The following is a 22,002-nucleotide window of genomic DNA, read 5'->3' as shown; positions in this document are numbered from 1 at the left end:
TTGTGTTGTGGGTGTGTCGTTTATTTTCATTGTGTTGTGGGTGTGTCGTTTACATTCATTGTGTTGTGTTGTGGGTGTGTCGTTTATATTCATTGTGTTGTGGGTGTGTTGTTTATATTCATTGTGTTGTGGGTGTGTCATTTATATTCATTGTGTTGTGGGTGTGTCGTTTATATTCATTGTGTTGTGGGTGTGTCGTTTATATTCATTGTGTTGTGGGTGTGTCGTTTACATTCATTGTGTTGTGGGTGTGTCGTTTATATTCATTGTGTTGTGGGTGTGTTGTTTATATTCATTGTGTTGTGTTGTGGTGGTGTTGTTTACATTCATTGTGTTGTGGGTGTGTTGTTTACATTCATTGTGGTGTGGGTGTGTCGTTTACATTCATTGTGTTGTGTTGTGGGTGTGTCGTTTATATTCATTGTGTTGTGGGTGTGTCGTTTACATTAATTGTGTTGTGTTGTGGGTGTGTCATTTCTATTAATTGTGTTGTGTTGTGGGTGTGTCGTTTATATTCATTGTGTTGTGGGTGTGTCGTTTATATTCATTGTGTTGTGTTGTGGGTGTGTCGTTTATTTTCATTGTGTTGTGGGTGTGTCGTTTACATTCATTGTGTTGTGTTGTGGGTGTGTCGTTTATATTCATTGTGTTGTGGGTGTGTTGTTTATATTCATTGTGTTGTGTTGTGGTGGTGTTGTTTACATTCATTGTGTTGTGGGTGTGTTGTTTACATTCATTGTGTTGTGGGTGTGTCGTTTACATTCATTGTGTTGTGTTGTGGGTGTGTCGTTTATATTCATTGTGTTGTGGGTGTGTCGTTTACATTCATTCTGTTGTGTTGTTTATTTTCATTGTGTTGTGTTGTGGGTGTGTTGTTTATTTTCATTGTGTTGTGTTGTGGGTGTGTCGTTTATATTCATTGTGTTGTGGGTGTGTTGTTTATATTCATTGTGTTGTGTTGTGGTGGTGTTGTTTACATTCATTGTGTTGTGGGTGTGTTGTTTACATTCATTGTGGTGTGGGTGTGTCGTTTACATTCATTGTGTTGTGTTGTGGGTGTGTCATTTATATTCATTGTGTTGTGGGTGTGTTGTTTACATTAATTGTGTTGTGTTGTGGGTGTGTCATTTCTATTCATTGTGTTGTGTTGTGGGTGTGTCGTTTATATTCATTGTGTTGTGGGTGTGTCGTTTATATTCATTGTGTTGTGTTGTGGGTGTGTCGTTTATTTTCATTGTGTTGTGGGTGTGTCGTTTACATTCATTGTGTTGTGTTGTGGGTGTGTCGTTTATATTCATTGTGTTGTGGGTGTGTTGTTTATATTCATTGTGTTGTGTTGTGGTGGTGTTGTTTACATTCATTGTGTTGTGGGTGTGTTGTTTACATTCATTGTGTTGTGGGTGTGTCGTTTACATTCATTGTGTTGTGTTGTGGGTGTGTCGTTTATATTCATTGTGTTGTGGGTGTGTCGTTTACATTCATTCTGTTGTGTTGTTTATTTTCATTGTGTTGTGTTGTGGGTGTGTTGTTTATTTTCATTGTGTTGTGTTGTGGGTGTGTCGTTTATATTCATTGTGTTGTGGGTGTGTTGTTTATATTCATTGTGTTGTGTTGTGGTGGTGTTGTTTACATTCATTGTGTTGTGGGTGTGTTGTTTACATTCATTGTGGTGTGGGTGTGTCGTTTACATTCATTGTGTTGTGTTGTGGGTGTGTCATTTATATTCATTGTGTTGTGGGTGTGTTGTTTACATTAATTGTGTTGTGTTGTGGGTGTGTCATTTCTATTCATTGTGTTGTGTTGTGGGTGTGTCGTTTATATTCATTGTGTTGTGGGTGTGTCGTTTATATTCATTGTGTTGTGTTGTGGGTGTGTCGTTTATTTTCATTGTGTTGTGGGTGTGTCGTTTACATTCATTGTGTTGTGTTGTGGGTGTGTCGTTTATATTCATTGTGTTGTGGGTGTGTTGTTTATATTCATTGTGTTGTGGGTGTGTCATTTATATTCATTGTGTTGTGGGTGTGTCGTTTATATTCATTGTGTTGTGGGTGTGTCGTTTATATTCATTGTGTTGTGGGTGTGTCGTTTACATTCATTGTGTTGTGGGTGTGTCGTTTATATTCATTGTGTTGTGGGTGTGTTGTTTATATTCATTGTGTTGTGTTGTGGTGGTGTTGTTTACATTCATTGTGTTGTGGGTGTGTTGTTTACATTCATTGTGGTGTGGGTGTGTCGTTTACATTCATTGTGTTGTGTTGTGGGTGTGTCGTTTATATTCATTGTGTTGTGGGTGTGTCGTTTACATTAATTGTGTTGTGTTGTGGGTGTGTCATTTCTATTAATTGTGTTGTGTTGTGGGTGTGTCGTTTATATTCATTGTGTTGTGGGTGTGTCGTTTATATTCATTGTGTTGTGTTGTGGGTGTGTCGTTTATTTTCATTGTGTTGTGGGTGTGTCGTTTACATTCATTGTGTTGTGTTGTGGGTGTGTCGTTTATATTCATTGTGTTGTGGGTGTGTTGTTTATATTCATTGTGTTGTGTTGTGGTGGTGTTGTTTACATTCATTGTGTTGTGGGTGTGTTGTTTACATTCATTGTGTTGTGGGTGTGTCGTTTACATTCATTGTGTTGTGTTGTGGGTGTGTCGTTTATATTCATTGTGTTGTGGGTGTGTCGTTTACATTCATTCTGTTGTGTTGTTTATTTTCATTGTGTTGTAGGTGTGTTCTTTACATTCATTCTGTTGTGTTGTTTATTTTCATTGTGTTGTGTTGTGGGTGTGTTGTTTATTTTCATTGTGTTGTGTTGTGGGTGTGTCGTTTATATTCATTGTGTTGTGGGTGTGTTGTTTATATTCATTGTGTTGTGTTGTGGTGGTGTTGTTTACATTCATTGTGTTGTGGGTGTGTTGTTTACATTCATTGTGGTGTGGGTGTGTCGTTTACATTAATTGTGTTGTGTTGTGGGTGTGTCATTTATATTCATTGTGTTGTGGGTGTGTTGTTTACATTAATTGTGTTGTGTTGTGGGTGTGTCATTTCTATTCATTGTGTTGTGTTGTGGGTGTGTCGTTTATATTCATTGTGTTGTGGGTGTGTCGTTTATATTCATTGTGTTGTGTTGTGGGTGTGTCGTTTATTTTCATTGTGTTGTGGGTGTGTCGTTTACATTCATTGTGTTGTGTTGTGGGTGTGTCGTTTATATTCATTGTGTTGTGGGTGTGTTGTTTATATTCATTGTGTTGTGGGTGTGTCATTTATATTCATTGTGTTGTGGGTGTGTCGTTTATATTCATTGTGTTGTGGGTGTGTCGTTTATATTCATTGTGTTGTGGGTGTGTCGTTTACATTCATTGTGTTGTGGGTGTGTCGTTTATATTCATTGTGTTGTGGGTGTGTTGTTTATATTCATTGTGTTGTGTTGTGGTGGTGTTGTTTACATTCATTGTGTTGTGGGTGTGTTGTTTACATTCATTGTGGTGTGGGTGTGTCGTTTACATTCATTGTGTTGTGTTGTGGGTGTGTCGTTTATATTCATTGTGTTGTGGGTGTGTCGTTTACATTAATTGTGTTGTGTTGTGGGTGTGTCATTTCTATTAATTGTGTTGTGTTGTGGGTGTGTCGTTTATATTCATTGTGTTGTGGGTGTGTCGTTTATATTCATTGTGTTGTGTTGTGGGTGTGTCGTTTATTTTCATTGTGTTGTGGGTGTGTCGTTTACATTCATTGTGTTGTGTTGTGGGTGTGTCGTTTATATTCATTGTGTTGTGGGTGTGTTGTTTATATTCATTGTGTTGTGTTGTGGTGGTGTTGTTTACATTCATTGTGTTGTGGGTGTGTTGTTTACATTCATTGTGTTGTGGGTGTGTCGTTTACATTCATTGTGTTGTGTTGTGGGTGTGTCGTTTATATTCATTGTGTTGTGGGTGTGTCGTTTACATTCATTCTGTTGTGTTGTTTATTTTCATTGTGTTGTAGGTGTGTTCTTTACATTCATTCTGTTGTGTTGTTTATTTTCATTGTGTTGTGTTGTGGGTGTGTTGTTTATTTTCATTGTGTTGTGTTGTGGGTGTGTCGTTTATATTCATTGTGTTGTGGGTGTGTTGTTTATATTCATTGTGTTGTGTTGTGGTGGTGTTGTTTATTTTCATTGTGTTGTGTTGGTGGTGTGTTGTTTATATTCATTGTGTTGTGTTGTGGGTGTGTTGTTTATATTCATTGTGTTGTGTTGTGGGTGTGTTGTTTATTTTCATTGTGCTGTGTTGGGGGTGTGTTGTTTATATTCATTGTGTTGTGTTGTGGGTGTGTTGTTTATATTCATTGTGTTGTGTTGTGGGTGTGTTGTTTATATTCATTGTGTTGTGTGTTGGGTGTGTCGTTTATATTCATTGTGTTGTGTTGTGGGTGTGTTGTTTATATTCATTGTGTTGTGTGTTGGGTGTGTCGTTTATATTCATTGTGTTGTGTAGTTTATATTCATTGTGTTGTGTTGTTTATATTCATTGTGTTGTGTAGTTTATATTCATTGTGTTGTGTAGTTTATATTCATTGTGTTGTGTAGTTTATATTCATTGTGTTGTGTAGTTTATATTCATTGTGTTGTGTTGTTTATATTCATTGTGTTGTGTAGTTTATATTCATTGTGTTGTGTAGTTTATATTCATTGTGTTGTGTAGTTTATATTCATTGTGTTGTGTAGTTTATATTCATTGTGTTGTGTAGTTTATATTCATTGTGTTGTGTAGTTTATATTCATTGTGTTGTGTAGTTTATATTCATTGTGTTGTGTTGTGGGTGTGTTGTTTATATTCGTTGTGTTGTTTATATTCATTGTGTTGTGTTGTTTATATTCATTCTGTTGTGTTGTGTAGTTTATATTCATTGTGTTGTGTAGTTTATATTCATTGTGTTGTGTAGTTTATATTCATTGTGTTGTGTAGTTTATATTCATTGTGTTGTGTAGTTTATATTCATTGTGTTGTGTAGTTTATATTCATTGTGTTGTGTTGTTTATATTCATTGTGTTGTGTAGTTTATATTCATTGTGTTGTGTAGTTTATATTCATTGTGTTGTGTAGTTTATATTCATTGTGTTGTGTTGGGGGTGTGTAGTTTATATTAATTGTGTTGTGTTGTGGGTGTGTTGTTTATATTCGTTGTGTTGTTTATTTTCATTGTGTTGTGGTTGTTTATATTCATTCTGTTGTGTCATTTATATTAATTGTGTTGTGTTGTGGGTGTGGTTGTTCATATTCATTGTGTTGTGTTGTTTATTTTCATTGTGTTGTGGTTGTTTATATTCATTCTGTTGTGTTGTTTACATTCATTGTGTTGTGGTTGTTTATATTCATTGTGTTGTGTTGTGTTCCAGGCCTGGACTGTAGGAGGAACCAAGAATACTGACCTGTGGTACAGCTGTCTCACTACTAACGCAGGGTATCACTGCAGTTCTGCCAGCAACGAAGGTTTGTCTAAGACACTAGTACCAAAGATGGTGGATGAAGAGCATATTTTACTCAGACGGTTTACCATTGAAAAAAATGGACACGGTTCCTGTCTGTCTAAGTGGGGCCTTTCCTCTATCGCATGAGCAGGCTTTCCCACATGAGCTCACGATTCCTATATAATATCTGTCATGCTGACTGTTCCTCCATAATATCTGTCATGCTGACTGACTGTACCTCTATAATATCTGACATGCTGACTGTTCCTCCATAATATCTGTCATGCTGACTGTTCCTCCATAATATCTGTCATGCTGACTGTTCCTCCATATTATCTGGCATGCTGACTGACTGTTCCTCCATAATATCTGTCATGCTGACTGACTGTTCCTCCATAATATCTGTCATGCTGACTGACTGTTCCTCCATAATATCTGTCATGCTGACTGACTGTTCCTCCATAATATCTGTCATGCTGACTGTTCCTCCATAATATCTGTCATGCTGACTGTTCCTCCATAATATCTGACATGCTGACTGTTCCTCCATAATATCTGTCATGCTGACTGTTCCTCCATAATATCTGTCATGCTGACTGACTGTTCCTCCATAATATCTGGCATGCTGACTGTTCCTCCATAATATCTGTCATGCTGACTGTTCCTCCACAATATCTGACATGCTGACTGTTCCTCCATATTATCTGGCATGCTGACTGTTCCTCCATAATATCTGTCATGCTGACTGTTCCTCCATATTATCTGGCATGCTGACTGTTCCTCCACAATATCTGTCATGCTGACTGTTCCTCCATAATATCTGTCATGCTGACTGACTGTTCCTCCATAATATCTGTCATGCTGACTGTTCCTCCATAATATCTGCCATGCTGACTGTTCCTCCATAATATCTGTCATGCTGACTGTTCCTCCATAATATCTGTCATGCTGACTGACTGTTCCTCCATAATATCTGGCATGCTGACTGTTCCTCCATAATATCTGTCATGCTGACTGTTCCTCCATAATATCTGTCATGCTGACTGTTCCTCCATATTATCTGGCATGCTGACTGTTCCTCCATAATATCTGTCATGCTGACTGACTGTTCCTCCATAGTATCTGGCATGCTGACTGTTCCTCCATAATATCTGTCATGCTGACTGTTCCTCCATAATATCTGTCATGCTGACTGTTCCTCCATATTATCTGGCATGCTGACTGTTCCTCCATAATATCTGACATGCTGACTGACTGTTCCTCCATAATATCTGTCATGCTGACTGTTCCTCCATAATATCTGTCATGCTGACTGACTGTTCCTCCATATTATCTGTCATGCTGACTGTTCCTCCATAACATCTGTCATGCTGACTGTTCCTCCATAATATCTGACATGCTGACTGACTGTTCCTCCATAATATCTGTCATGCTGACTGTTCCTCCATAATATCTGTCATGCTGACTGTTCCTCCATAATATCTGACATGCTGACTGACTGTTCCTCCATAATATCTGTCATGCTGACTGTTCCTCCATAATATCCGTCATGCTGACTGTTCCTCCATAATATCTGTCATGCTGACTGTTCCTCTATAATATCTGTCATGCTGACTGTTCCTCCATAATATCTGTCATGCTGACTGTTCCTCCATAGTATCTGTCATGCTGACTGTTCCTCTATAATATCTGTCATTCTGACTGTTCCTCCATAATATCTGTCATGCTGACTGTTCCTCTATAATATCTGTCATGCTGACTGACTGTTCCTCCATAATATCTGACATGCTGACTGTTCCTCCATAATATCTGTCATGCTGACTGACTGTTCCTCCATAATATCTGTCATGCTGACTGTTCCTCCATAATATCTGACATGCTGACTGTTCCTCCATAATATCTGTCATGCTGACTGTTCCTCCATAATATCTGTCATGCTGACTGACTGTTCCTCCATAATATCTGCCATGCTGACTGTTCCTCCATAATATCTGGCATGCTGACTGTTCCTCCATAATATCTGACATGCTGACTGTTCCTCCATAATATCTGTCATGCTGACTGACTGATCCTCCATAATATCTGTCATGCTGACTGACTGATCCTCCATAATATCTGTCATGCTGACTGTTCCTCCATAATATCTGTCATGCTGACTGTTCCTCCATAATATCTGACATGCTGACTGTTCCTCCATAATATCTGTCATGCTGACTGTTCCTCCATAATATCTGTCATGCTGACTGACTCTTCCTCCATAATATCTGCCATGCTGACTGACTGTTCCTCCATAATATCTGTCATGCTGACTGTTCCTCCATAATATCTGTCATGCTGACTGACTGTTCCTGCATATTATCTGTCATGCTGACTGTTCCTCCATAATATCTGACATGCTGACTGACTGTTCCTCCATAATATCTGTCATGCTGACTGACTGTTCCTCCATAATATCTGTCATGCTGACTGTTCCTCTATAATATCTGTCATGCTGACCGACTGTTCCTCCATTATATCTGTCATGCTGACTGACTGTTCCTCCATAATATCTGTCATGCTGACTGTTCCTCCATAATATCTGACATGCTGACTGTTCCTCTATAATATCTGTCATGCTGACTGTTCCTCCATAATATCTGTCATGCTGACTGACTGTTCCTCCATAATATCTGGCATGCTGACTGACTGTTCCTCCATAATATCTGCCATGCTGACTGTTCCTCCATAATATCTGGCATGCTGACTGACTGTTCCTCTATAATATCTGGCATGCTGACTGACTGTTCCTACAAACAAAAAAAACTGTAATATTTTACTTTACCAGCAAAAACATTGTAATCAGATAACAGATCAGTTTGAAAAACTAAATGATTACTTCTAGGATTACTGTTAAATTCAGAAAGGATTGTTTGTGTAAAAAAATCTTTGACACCGTTCTGTTTTCTCAATGGTATTCAAATTAGCTTTGTTAAAAGGTGCAAGTTTAAATTTGTTCCGTCTGAGTGAGTCTGACCACAAGACAGAGACCACTAGGATGACACACCAAATGGGTTTGATGGATCGTGGGAAAAGAGCAGATATGGGCTTTTGTAAACTACAGTCCAAACTATGTCTTCCAATGGTGCGACTTCTGTCGGCATCCAAAGGTTATCCAACCTGAATAAACGCTTGGATGTCAGGATGACAGCAGTGGTGTTGTCTACGGGTGCAGTGGTGTCGTCTACGGGTGCAGTGGTGTCGTCTACGGGTGCAGTGGTGTCGTCTACGGGTGCAGTGGTGTCGTCTACGGGTGCAGTGGTGTCGTCTACGGGTGCAGTGGTGTCGTCTACGGGTGCAGTGGTGCAGTGGTGTTGTCTACGGGTGCAGTGGTGTCGTCTACGGGTGCAGTGGTGTTGTCTACGGGTGCAGTGGTGTTGTCTACGGGTGCAGTGGTGTTGTCTACGGGTGCAGTGGTGTTGTCTACGGGTGCAGTGGTGTAGTGGTGTTGTCTACGGGTGCAGTGGTGTCGTCTACGGGTGCAGTGGTGTCGTCTACGGGTGCAGTGGTGTTGTCTACGGGTGCAGTGGTGTAGTGGTGTTGTCTACGGGTGCAGTGGTGTCGTCTACGGGTGCAGTGGTGTCGTCTACGGGTGCAGTGGTGTTGTCTACGGGTGCAGTGGTGTTGTCTACGGGTGCAGTGGTGCAGTGGTGCAGTGGTGTTGTCTACGGGTGCAGTGGTGTCGTCTACGGGTGCAGTGGTGTAGTCTACGGGTGCAGTGGTGTCGTCTACGGGTGCAGTGGTGTCGTCTACGGGTGTAGTGGTGCAGTGGTGTCGTCTACGGGTGCAGTGGTGTCGTCTACGGGTGCAGTGGTGTTGTCTAAGGTTGCAGTGGTGCAGTGGTGTCGTCTACGGGTGCAGTGGTGCAGTGGTGTCGTCTACGGGTGCAGTGGTGTCGTCTTCTACGGGTGCAGTGGTGTCATCTACGGGTGCAGTGGTGCGGTGGTGTCGTCTACGGGTGCAGTGGTGTTGTCTACGGGTGCAGTGGTGTCGTCTACGGGTGCAGTGGTGTCGTCTACGGGTGCAGTGGTGTCGTCTACGGGTGCAGTGGTGTCGTCTACAGGTGCAGTGGTGTCGTCTACGGGTGCAGTGGTGTCGTCTACGGTTGCAGTGGTGTTGTCTACGGGTGCAGTGGTGCAGTGGTGTTGTCTACGGGTGCAGTGGTGTTGTCTACGGGTGCAGTGGTGTTGTCTACGGGTGCAGTGGTGCAGTGGTGCAGTGGTGTTGTCTACGGGTGCAGTGGTGTTGTCTACGGGTGCAGTGGTGCAGTGGTGTTGTCTACGGGTGCAGTGGTGTCGTCTACGGGTGCAGTGGTGTCGTCTACGGGTGCAGTGGTGTCGTCTACGGGTGCAGTGGTGCAGTGGTGTAGTGGTGTTGTCTACGGGTTTAGTGGTATTGTCTACAGGTGCAGTGGTGTCGTCTACGGGTGCATTGGTGTCGTCTACGGGTGCAGTGGTGTAGTGGTGTTGTCTACGGGTGCAGTGGTGTTGTCTACGGGTGCAGTGGTGTTGTCTACGGGTGCAGTGGTGTCGTCTACGGGTGCAGTGGTGCAGTGGTGTTGTCTACGGGTGCAGTGGTGTAGTGGTGTTGTCTACGGGTGCAGTGGTGTAGTGGTGTTGTCTACGGGTGTAGTGGTGTAGTGGTGTTGTCTACGGGTGCAGTGGTGTTGTCTACGGGTGCAGTGGTGTAGTGGTGTTGTCTACGGGTGCAGTGGTGTCGTCTACAGGTGCAGTGGTGTAGTGGTGTTGTCTACGGGTGCAGTGGTGTCGTCTACGGGTGAAGTGGTGTCGTCTACGGGTGCAGTGGTGTTGTCTACGGGTGCAGTGGTGTAGTGGTGCAGTGGTGTAGTGGTGTTGTCTACGGGTGCAGTGGTGTAGTGGTGCAGTGGTGTAGTGGTGTTGTCTACGGGTGCAGTGGTGTCGTCTACGGGTGCAGTGGTGCGGTGGTGTAGTGGTGTTGTCTACGGGTGCAGTTGTGTCGTCTACGGGTGCAGTGGTGCAGTGGTGTAGTGGTGTTGTCTACGGGTGCAGTGGTGTCGTCTACGGGTGCAGTGGTGCAGTGGTGTAGTGGTGTTGTCTACGGGTGCAGTGGTGTAGTGGTGTTGTCTACGGGTGCAGTGGTGTAGTGGTGTTGTCTACGGGTGCAGTGGTGTAGTGGTGTTGTCTACGGGTGCAGTGGTGTAGTGGTGTTGTCTACGGGTGCAGTGGTGTCGTCTACGGGTGCAGTGGTGTAGTGGTGTTGTCTACGGGTGCAGTGGTGTAGTGGTGTTGTCTACGGGTGCAGTGGTGTAGTGTTGTCGTCTACGGGTGTAGTGTTGTCGTCTACGGGTGCAGTGGTGTCGTCTACAGGTGCAGTGGTGTAGTGGTGTTGTCTACGGGTGCAGTGGTGTAGTGGTGTTGTCTACGGGTGCAGTGGTGTCGTCTACGGGTGCAGTGGTGTCGTCTACGAGTGCAGTGGTGTTGTCTACGGGTGCAGTGGTGTTGTCTACGGGTGCAGTGGTGCAGTGGTGCAGTGGTGTTGTCTACGGGTGCAGTGGTGTCATCTACGGGTGCAGTGGTGTTGTCTACGGGTGCAGTGGTGTAGTGGTGTTGTCTACGGGTGCAGTGGTGTCGTCTACGGGTGCAGTGGTGTCGTCTACGGGTGCAGTGGTGTTGTCTACGGGTGCAGTGGTGTTGTCTACGGGTGCAGTGGTGCAGTGGTGTAGTGGTGTTGTCTACGGGTGCAGTGGTGTAGTGGTGTTGTCTACGGGTGCAGTGGTGTAGTGGTGTTGTCTACGGGTGCAGTGGTGTAGTGGTGTTGTCTACGGGTGCAGTGGTGTCGTCTACGGGTGCAGTGGTGTAGTGGTGTTGTCTACGGGTGCAGTGGTGTAGTGGTGTTGTCTACGGGTGCAGTGGTGTAGTGTTGTCGTCTACGGGTGTAGTGTTGTCGTCTACGGGTGCAGTGGTGTCGTCTACAGGTGCAGTGGTGTAGTGGTGTTGTCTACGGGTGCAGTGGTGTAGTGGTGTTGTCTACGGGTGCAGTGGTGTCGTCTACGGGTGCAGTGGTGTCGTCTACGGGTGCAGTGGTGTTGTCTACGGGTGCAGTGGTGTAGTGGTGTTGTCTACGGGTGCAGTGGTGTCGTCTATGGGTGCAGTGGTGTCGTCTACGGGTGCAGTGGTGTTGTCTACGGGTGCAGTGGTGTTGTCTACGGGTGCAGTGGTGCAGTGGTGCAGTGGTGTTGTCTACGGGTGCAGTGGTGTCATCTACGGGTGCAGTGGTGTCGTCTACGGGTGCAGTGGTGTCGTCTACGGGTGTAGTGGTGCAGTGGTGTCGTCTACGGGTGCAGTGGTGTTGTCTACGGGTGCAGTGGTGTCGTCTACGGGTGCAGTGGTGTCGTCTACGGGTGCAGTGGTGTCGTCTACGGGTGCAGTTGTGTCGTCTACAGGTGCAGTGGTGTCGTCTACGGGTGCAGTGGTGTCGTCTACGGTTGCAGTGGTGTTGTCTACGGGTGCAGTGGTGCAGTGGTGTTGTCTACGGGTGCAGTGGTGTTGTCTACGGGTGCAGTGGTGTTGTCTACGGGTGCAGTGGTGTCGTCTACGGGTGCAGTGGTGTCGTCTACGGGTGCAGTGGTGCAGTGGTGCAGTGGTGTTGTCTACGGGTGCAGTGGTGTTGTCTACGGGTGTAGTGGTGCAGTGGTGCAGTGGTGTTGTCTACGGGTGCAGTGGTGCAGTGGTGCAGTGGTGTCGTCTACGGGTGCAGTGGTGTTGTCTACGGGTGCAGTGGTGCAGTGGTGTCGTCTACGGGTGCAGTGGTGTTGTCTACGGGTGCAGTGGTGCAGTGGTGTTGTCTACGGTTGCAGTGGTGCAGTGGTGTCGTCTACGGGTGCAGTGGTGTTGTCTACGGGTGCAGTGGTGTCGTCTACGGGTGCAGTGGTGTCGTCTACGGGTGCAGTGGTGTCGTCTACGGGTGCAGTGGTGTCGTCTACGGGTGCAGTGGTGTCGTCTACGGGTGTAGTGGTGCAGTGGTGTCGTCTACGGGTGCAGTGGTGTTGTCTACGGGTGCAGTGGTGTCGTCTACGGGTGCAGTGGTGTCGTCTACGGGTGCAGTGGTGTCGTCTACGGGTGCAGTTGTGTCGTCTACAGGTGCAGTGGTGTCGTCTACGGGTGCAGTGGTGTCGTCTACGGTTGCAGTGGTGTTGTCTACGGGTGCAGTGGTGCAGTGGTGTTGTCTACGGGTGCAGTGGTGTTGTCTACGGGTGCAGTGGTGTTGTCTACGGGTGCAGTGGTGTCGTCTACGGGTGCAGTGGTGTCGTCTACGGGTGCAGTGGTGCAGTGGTGCAGTGGTGTTGTCTACGGGTGCAGTGGTGTTGTCTACGGGTGTAGTGGTGCAGTGGTGCAGTGGTGTTGTCTACGGGTGCAGTGGTGCAGTGGTGCAGTGGTGTCGTCTACGGGTGCAGTGGTGTTGTCTACGGGTGCAGTGGTGCAGTGGTGTCGTCTACGGGTGCAGTGGTGTTGTCTACGGGTGCAGTGGTGTCGTCTACGGGTGCAGTGGTGTCGTCTACGGGTGCAGTGGTGTCGTCTACGGGTGCAGTGGTGCAGTGGTGTAGTGGTGTTGTCTACGGGTTTAGTGGTATTGTCTACAGGTGCAGTGGTGTCGTCTACGGGTGTAGTGGTGCAGTGGTGTCGTCTACGGGTGCAGTGGTGTCGTCTACGGGTGCAGTGGTGTTGTCTACGGGTGCAGTGGTGTTGTCTACGGGTGCAGTGGTGCAGTGGTGTAGTGGTGTTGTCTACGGGTGCAGTGGTGTAGTGGTGTTGTCTACGGGTGCAGTGGTGTAGTGGTGTTGTCTACGGGTGCAGTGGTGTAGTGGTGTTGTCTACGGGTGCAGTGGTGTCGTCTACGGGTGCAGTGGTGTAGTGGTGTTGTCTACGGGTGCAGTGGTGTAGTGGTGTTGTCTACGGGTGCAGTGGTGTAGTGTTGTCGTCTACGGGTGTAGTGTTGTCGTCTACGGGTGCAGTGGTGTCGTCTACAGGTGCAGTGGTGTAGTGGTGTTGTCTACGGGTGCAGTGGTGTAGTGGTGTTGTCTACGGGTGCAGTGGTGTCGTCTACGGGTGCAGTGGTGTCGTCTACGGGTGCAGTGGTGTTGTCTACGGGTGCAGTGGTGTAGTGGTGTTGTCTACGGGTGCAGTGGTGTCGTCTATGGGTGCAGTGGTGTCGTCTACGGGTGCAGTGGTGTTGTCTACGGGTGCAGTGGTGTTGTCTACGGGTGCAGTGGTGCAGTGGTGCAGTGGTGTTGTCTACGGGTGCAGTGGTGTCATCTACGGGTGCAGTGGTGTCGTCTACGGGTGCAGTGGTGTCGTCTACGGGTGTAGTGGTGCAGTGGTGTCGTCTACGGGTGCAGTGGTGTTGTCTACGGGTGCAGTGGTGCGGTGGTGTCGTCTACGGGTGCAGTGGTGTTGTCTACGGGTGCAGTGGTGTCATCTACGGGTGCAGTGGTGCGGTGGTGTCGTCTACGGGTGCAGTGGTGTTGTCTACGGGTGCAGTGGTGTCGTCTACGGGTGCAGTGGTGTCGTCTACGGGTGCAGTGGTGTCGTCTACGGGTGCAGTGGTGTCGTCTACAGGTGCAGTGGTGTCGTCTACGGGTGCAGTGGTGTCGTCTACGGTTGCAGTGGTGTTGTCTACGGGTGCAGTTGTGCAGTGGTGTTGTCTACGGGTGCAGTGGTGTTGTCTACGGGTGCAGTGGTGTTGTCTACGGGTGCAGTGGTGTCGTCTACGGGTGCAGTGGTGTCGTCTACGGGTGCAGTGGTGTCGTCTACGGGTGCAGTGGTGCAGTGGTGCAGTGGTGTTGTCTACGGGTGCAGTGGTGTTGTCTACGGGTGCAGTGGTGCAGTGGCGCAGTGGTGTTGTCTACGGGTGCAGTGGTGCAGTGGTGCAGTGGTGTCGTCTACGGGTGCAGTGGTGTCGTCTACGGGTGCAGTGGTGTTGTCTACGGGTGCAGTGGTGCAGTGGTGCAGTGATGTCGTCTACGGGTGCAGTGGTGTTGTCTACGGGTGCAGTGGTGCAGTGGTGTCGTCTACGGTTGCAGTGGTGCAGTGGTGTCGTCTACGGGTGCAGTGGTGTTGTCTACGGGTGCAGTGGTGTCGTCTACGGGTGCAGTGGTGTCGTCTACGGGTGCAGTGGTGTCGTCTACGGGTGCAGTGGTGTCGTCTACGGGTGCAGTGGTGTCGTCTACGGGTGCAGTGGTGCAGTGGTGTAGTGGTGTTGTCTACGGGTTTAGTGGTATTGTCTACAGGTGCAGTGGTGTCGTCTACGGGTGCAGTGGTGTCGTCTACGGGTGCAGTGGTGTAGTGGTGTTGTCTACGGGTGCAGTGGTGTTGTCTACGGGTGCAGTGGTGTTGTCTACGGGTGCAGTGGTGTTGTCTACGGGTGCAGTGGTGCAGTGGTGTTGTCTACGGGTGCAGTGGTGTAGTGGTGTTGTCTACGGGTGCAGTGGTGTAGTGGTGTTGTCTACGGGTGTAGTGGTGTAGTGGTGTTGTCTACGGGTGCAGTGGTGTTGTCTACGGGTGCAGTGGTGTAGTGGTGTTGTCTACGGGTGCAGTGGTGTCGTCTACGGGTGCAGTGGTGTTGTCTACGGGTGCAGTGGTGTCGTCTACAGGTGCAGTGGTGTAGTGGTGCAGTGGTGTAGTGGTGTTGTCTACAGGTGCAGTGGTGTCGTCTACGGGTGAAGTGGTGTCGTCTACGGGTGCAGTGGTGTTGTCTACGGGTGCAGTGGTGTAGTGGTGCAGTGGTGTAGTGGTGTTGTCTACGGGTGCAGTGGTGTAGTGGTGCAGTGGTGTAGTAGTGTTGTCTACGGGTGCAGTGGTGTCGTCTACGGGTGCAGTGGTGCGGTGGTGTAGTGGTGTTGTCTATGGGTGCAGTTGTGTCGTCTACGGGTGCAGTGGTGCAGTGGTGTAGTGGTGTTGTCTACGGGTGCAGTGGTGTCGTCTACGGGTGCAGTGGTGCAGTGGTGTAGTGGTGTTGTCTACGGGTGCAGTGGTGTAGTGGTGTCGTCTACGGTTGCAGTGGTGCAGTGGTGTCGTCTACGGGTGCAGTGGTGTTGTCTACGGGTGCAGTGGTGTCGTCTACGGGTGCAGTGGTGTCGTCTACGGGTGCAGTGGTGCAGTGGTGTAGTGGTGTTGTCTACGGGTTTAGTGGTATTGTCTACAGGTGCAGTGATGTCGTCTACGGGTGCAGTGGTGTCGTCTACGGGTGCAGTGGTGTAGTGGTGTTGTCTACGGGTGCAGTGGTGTTGTCTACGGGTGAAGTGGTGTCGTCTACGGGTGCAGTGGTGTTGTCTACGGGTGCAGTGGTGTAGTGGTGCAGTGGTGTAGTGGTGTTGTCTACGGGTGCAGTGGTGTAGTGGTGCAGTGGTGTAGTAGTGTTGTCTACGGGTGCAGTGGTGTCGTCTACGGGTGCAGTGGTGCGGTGGTGTAGTGGTGTTGTCTATGGGTGCAGTTGTGTCGTCTACGGGTGCAGTGGTGCAGTGGTGTAGTGGTGTTGTCTACGGGTGCAGTGGTGTCGTCTACGGGTGCAGTGGTGCAGTGGTGTAGTGGTGTTGTCTACGGGTGCAGTGGTGTAGTGGTGTCGTCTACGGTTGCAGTGGTGCAGTGGTGTCGTCTACGGGTGCAGTGGTGTTGTCTACGGGTGCAGTGGTGTCGTCTACGGGTGCAGTGGTGTCGTCTACGGGTGCAGTGGTGTCGTCTACGGGTGCAGTGGTGTCGTCTACGGGTGCAGTGGTGCAGTGGTGTAGTGGTGTTGTCTACGGGTTTAGTGGTATTGTCTACAGGTGCAGTGATGTCGTCTACGGGTGCAGTGGTGTCGTCTACGGGTGCAGTGGTGTAGTGGTGTTGTCTACGGGTGCAGTGGTGTTGTCTACGGGTGCAGTGGTGTTGTCTACGGGTGCAGTGGTGTCGTCTACGGGTGCAGTGGTGCAGTGGTGTTGTCTACGGGTGCAGTGGTGTAGTGGTGTTGTCTACGGGTGCAGTGGTGTAGTGGTGTTGTCTACGGGTGTAGTGGTGTAGTGGTGTTGTCTACGGGTGCAGTGGTGTTGTCTACGGGTGCAGTGGTGTAGTGGTGTTGTCTACGGGTGCAGTGGTGTCGTCTACGGGTGCAGTGGTGTTGTCTACGGGTGCAGTGGTGTCGTCTACAGGTGCAGTGGTGTAGTGGTGCAGTGGTGTAGTGGTGTTGTCTACAGGTGCAGTGGTGTCGTCTACGGGTGAAGTGGTGTCGTCTACGGGTGCAGTGGTGTAGTGGTGCAGTGGTGTAGTGGTGTTGTCTACGGGTGCAGTGGTGTAGTGGTGCAGTGGTGTAGTGGTGTTGTCTACGGGTGCAGTGGTGTCGTCTACGGGTGCAGTGGTGCGGTGGTGTAGTGGTGTTGTCTACGGGTGCAGTTGTGTCGTCTACGGGTGCAGTGGTGCAGTGGTGTAGTGGTGTTGTCTACGGGTGCAGTGGTGTCGTCTACGGGTGCAGTGGTGCAGTGGTGTAGTGGTGTTGTCTACGGGTGCAGTGGTGTAGTGGTGTTGTCTACGGGTGCAGTGGTGTAGTGGTGTTGTCTACGGGTGCAGTGGTGTAGTGGTGTTGTCTACGGGTGCAGTGGTGTAGTGGTGTTGTCTACGGGTGCAGTGGTGTCGTCTACGGGTGCAGTGGTGTAGTGGTGTTGTCTACGGGTGCAGTGGTGTAGTGGTGTTGTCTACGGGTGCAGTGGTGTAGTGTTGTCGTCTACGGGTGTAGTGTTGTCGTCTACGGGTGCAGTGGTGTCGTCTACAGGTGCAGTGGTGTAGTGGTGTTGTCTACGGGTGCAGTGGTGTAGTGTTGTCATCTACGGGTGTAGTGTTGTCGTCTACGGGTGCAGTGGTGTCGTCTACAGGTGCAGTGGTGTAGTGTTGTCGTCTACGGGTGCAGTGGTGTTGTCTACGGGTGCAGTGGTGTAGTGGTGTTGTCTACGGGTGCAGTGGTGTCGTCTACGGGTGCAGTGGTGTTGTCTACGGGTGCAGTGGTGTCGTCTACAGGTGCAGTGGTGTCGTCTACGGGTGATACTGATATCACTTATTATTGATATCTTCATAGTGCATTGATGTGAATCACACTGCTGCCCTCTCATTTAGTTATTTGCGCCGTACGGATTGTGGTTGTTGTGGATTGCTTTTCACCAATGTATTTTAACCCAATAACGGTTGAATTGAAGAAGTTTAAGCTGCCTATCAATCATTGTTTTTGCAACCAACAATGAATGAAGTGCTCTTGCAACAGCTGCAAAGAGCGGATCCCAGCCTGTGGAATAAAAGTCTGAGGTGGATCCCAGCCTGTGGAATAACAGTCTGAGGTGGATCCCAGTCTGTGGAATAACAGTCTGAGGTGGATCCCAGCCTGTGGAATAACAGTCTGAGGTGGATCCCAGCCTGTGGAATAACAGTCTGAGGTGGATCCCAGTCTGTGGAATAACAGTCTGAGGTGGATCCCAGCCTGTGGAATAACAGTCTGAGGTGGATCCCAGTCTGTGGAATAACAGTCTGAGGTGGATCCCAGCCTGTGGAAAAACAGTCTGAGGTGGATCCCAGTCTGTGGAATAACAGTCTGAGGTGGATCCCAGTCTGTGGAATAACAGTCTGAGGTGGATCCCAGCCTGTGGAATAACAGTCTGAGGTGGATCCCAGCCTGTGGAATAACAGTCTGAGGTGGATCCCAGCCTGTGGAATAACAGTCTGAGGTGGATCCCAGCCTGTGGAATAACAGTCTGAGGTGGATCCCAGTCTGTGGAATAACAGTCTGAGGTGGATCCCAGCCTGTGGAATAACAGTCTGAGGTGGATCCCAGCCTGTGGAATAACAGTCTGAGGTGGATCCCAGCCTGTGGAATAACAGTCTGAGGTGGATCCCAGCCTGTGGAATAACAGCCTGTGGCGGGTCCCAGCCTGTGGAATAACAGTCTGAGGTGGATCCCAGCCTGTGGAATAACAGTCTGAGGTGGATCCCAGTCTGTGGAATTTCAGTTTGAGGGAGTTCCCCTCTTCTGAACTCCTCTGTGGCATTTTGCTCCATACTGTCTAATAGAACTGTGGCATTGTGCTCCATACTGTCTAATAGAACTGTGGCATTGTGCTCCATACTGTCTAATAGAACTGTGGCATTGTACTCCATACTGTCTAATAGAACTGTGGCATTGTACTCCATACTGTACCGGTTTGTGTCAAGAACTGCAACGATGTCGGCCGTTTTCATGCTCAACAGTTTCCCGTGTGTATCAAGAATGGTCCACCACCCAAAGGACATCCTACCAATTTCCCAATCTGACCCTAAAACCATCATGGTCACCTAATAATCCCCAGTTTACAATTGGCTCATTCATCCCCCTCCTCTCCCCTGTAACTATTCCCCAGGTCGTTGCTGTAAATGAGAACGTGTTCTCAGTCAATTTACCTGGTAAAATAACGGATAAATAAATAAAAAATAAAATAAACTTGACACAACTGTGGGAAGCATTGGAGTCAACATGGGCCAGCATCCCTGTGGAACGCTTTCCTCACCTTGTAGAGTCCATGCCCTGACAAATTCAGGCTGTTGGTCTTGTTTAATCTCTCATAATGTTTTGTAAACTCAGTGTATGGCCAGCTGTGTAAACTCTAACATGGATCTATCCTGCAATAGATGTCGATTAATGGGTAATCAGATTAGGTTAGTGAGTTAGATTAGGTTAGTGAGTTAGATTAGGTTAGTGAGTTAGATTAGATTAGTGAGTTAGATTAGGTTAGTGAGTTAGATTAGGTTAGGTTAGTGAGTTAGATTAGGTTAGTGAGTTAGATTAGGTTAGTGAGTTAGATTAGGTTAGTGAGTTAGATTAGGTTAGTGAGTTAGATTAGGTTAGGTTAGTGAGTTAGATTAGGTTAGGTTAGTGAGTTAGATTAGGTTAGGTTAGTGAGTTAGATTAGGTTAGTGAGTTAGATTAGGTTAGTGAGTTAGATTAGGTTAGTGAGTTAGATTAGGTTAGGTTAGTGATTTAGATTAGGTTAGGTTAGTGAGTTAGATTAGGTTAGTGAGTTAGATTAGGTTAGTGAGTTAGATTAGTGAGTTAGATTAGGTTAGTGAGTTAGGTTAGTGAGTTAGATTAGGTTAGGTTAGTGAGTTAGATTATGTTAGTGAGTTAGATTATGTTAGTGAGTTAGATTAGGTTAGTGAGTTAGATTAGGTTAGTGAGTTAGATTAGATTAGTGAGTTAGATTAGGTTAGTGAGTTAGATTAGGTTAGGTTAGTGAGTTAGATTAGGTTAGTGAGTTAGATTAGGTTAGTGAGTTAGATTAGTTTAGTGAGTTAGATTAGGTTAGGTTAGTGAGTTAGATTAGGTTAGTGAGTTAGATTAGGTTAGTGAGTTAGATTAGGTTAGGTTAGTGAGTTAGATTAGGTTAGTGAGTTAGATTAGGTTAGTGAGTTAGATGAATGAGTTAGATTAGGTTAGTGAGTTAGGTTAGGTTAGTGAGTTAGGTTAGGGAGTTAGATTAGGTTAGTGAGTTAGATTAGATTAGTGAGTTAGATTAGGTTAGTGAGTTAGATTAGGTTAGTGAGTTAGATTAGGTTAGTGAGTTAGATTAGGTTAGTGAGTTAGATTAGATTAGTGAGTTAGATTAGGTTAGTGAGTTAGATTAGGTTAGTGAGTTAGATTAGGTTAGTGAGTTAGATTAGGTTGTATGTCATGTTAGATCTCCTCTGGTTGTATGTCATGTTAGATCTCCTCTTTCTCCTCTCTTCAGACTGGATCCAGGCGGTTCAGGCCCTCATGGTCCTGTCAGTGCTGTTCTGCCTCTTCTCTCTGGTCTTCTTCATGTGTCAGCTCTTCACCCTGGTCAAAGGAGGACGATTCTTTTTCACCGCCGTCTTCCAGATCCTCGCCAGTGAGTACGACCACTTATAAGGCTTAATGAATCCTTCATAACCTCTTTATAAAGGCCTACATAGACACTTCATAAAGTTGTTGGTCTTGTTGGCCAGTGAGTACGACCACTTATAAGGCTTAATGAATCCTTCATAACCTCTTTATAAAGGCCTACATAGACACTTCATAAAGTTGTTGGTCTTGTTGGCCAGTGAGTACGACCACTTATAAGGCTTAATGAATCCTTCATAACCTCTTCATTATGGCCTACATAGACACTTTATAAAGTTGTGATACTCACTGGCCAACAAGACCAACATCACACATACAATGTATATAGACTCCCCTTTTTTCTACTGTGTTATTGACTTGTTAATTGTTTACTCCATGTGTAACTCTGTGTTGTCTGTTCACACTGCTATGCCTTATCTTGGCCAGGTCGCAGTTGCAAATGAGAACTTGTTCTCAACTAGCCTACCTGGTTACATAAAGGTGTTCTCAACTAGCCTACCTGGTTAAATAAAGGTGTTCTCAACTAGCCTACCTGGTTAAATAAAGGTGTTCTCAACTAGCCTACCTGGTTAAATAAAGGTGTTCTCAACTAGCCTACCTGGTTAAATAAAGGTGTTCTCAACTAGCCTACCTGGTTAAATAAAGGTGTTCTCAACTAGCCTACCTGGTTAAATAAAGGTGTTCTCAACTAGCCTACCTGGTTAAATAAAGGTGTTCTCAACTAGCCTACCTGGTTAAATAAAGGTGAAATAAAATAAAAAATAAAACATCACCCCGATTGTCTAATCTAGCCGGGTCCCCCGGTTTATACAAAGTTGTCATATATTGGTGTCAACTAACAATGTTGGTGAGAAGATGGCCTGGCTGTTGTTCTGCGGGGCTTACCGCCCAGGCAGGGAAATGATCTGGGGGAAAAACTGAATCTGTAAAAGACAGACATGTTATAGCTCAGGTCAAAGTGGGAGTTGGCCCCATGTGACCACGAGGGTTGTTTAACTGTCTCAATATTAGGCCCCTTACTATGAGGGTTGTTTAACTGTCTCAATATTAGGCCCCTTACTATGAGGGTTGTTTAACTGTCTCAGTATTAGTCCCCTTACTATGAGGGTTGTTTAACTGTCTCAGTATTAGGCCCCTTACTATGAGGGTTGGTTAACTGTCTCAGTATTAGTCCCCTTACTATGAGGGTTGTTTAACTGTCTCAATGTTAGAACCTTACTATGAGGGTTGTTTAACTGTCTCAGTATTAGGCCCCTTACTATGAGGGTTGGTTAACTGTCTCAGTATTAGTCCCCTTACTATGAGGGTTGTTTAACTGTCTCAGTATTAGGCCCCTTACTATGAGGGTTGGTTAACTGTCTCAGTATTAGTCCCCTTACTATGAGGGTTGTTTAACTATCTCAATTTTAGGTCCCTTACTACGAGGGTTGGTTAACTGTCTCAGTGTTAGGTCCTATACTATGAGGGTTGGTTAACTATCTCAGTGTTAGTTAATCAACCCTCGTTGAAAGGGACCTATCTCAGTGTTAGGTCCCTTACTACGAGGGTTGGTTAACTGTCTCAGTGTTAGGTCCCTTACTACGAGGGTTGGTTAACTGTCTCAATGTTAGGTCCTATACTATGAGGGTTGGTTAA

The 22,002-nt window shown here is 46.9% G+C and overlaps 1 protein-coding gene across 2 annotated transcripts in view; it reads left to right on the top strand.

The window, feature by feature from the left end:
- Positions 1-22,002, top strand: part of LOC118948630 (peripheral myelin protein 22-like) — a 34,624-nt gene that overhangs the window by 9,858 nt on the left and 2,764 nt on the right. For both annotated transcript variants that reach the window (XM_036973364.1, XM_036973363.1), the window contains exons 3-4: positions 5,371-5,464; positions 20,234-20,374. In XM_036973364.1, the coding sequence (XP_036829259.1) occupies positions 5,371-5,464; positions 20,234-20,374 (235 nt within the window). The remainder of the gene's footprint in view (positions 1-5,370; positions 5,465-20,233; positions 20,375-22,002) is intronic.

Source organism: Oncorhynchus mykiss, unplaced genomic scaffold (genome assembly GCF_013265735.2).
Source record: "Oncorhynchus mykiss isolate Arlee unplaced genomic scaffold, USDA_OmykA_1.1 un_scaffold_235, whole genome shotgun sequence".
Classification (NCBI taxonomy): domain Eukaryota; kingdom Metazoa; phylum Chordata; class Actinopteri; order Salmoniformes; family Salmonidae; genus Oncorhynchus; species Oncorhynchus mykiss.
Note: the sequence above shows the minus strand (reverse complement) of the source record. Positions and strands in the feature narration are given on the sequence as shown.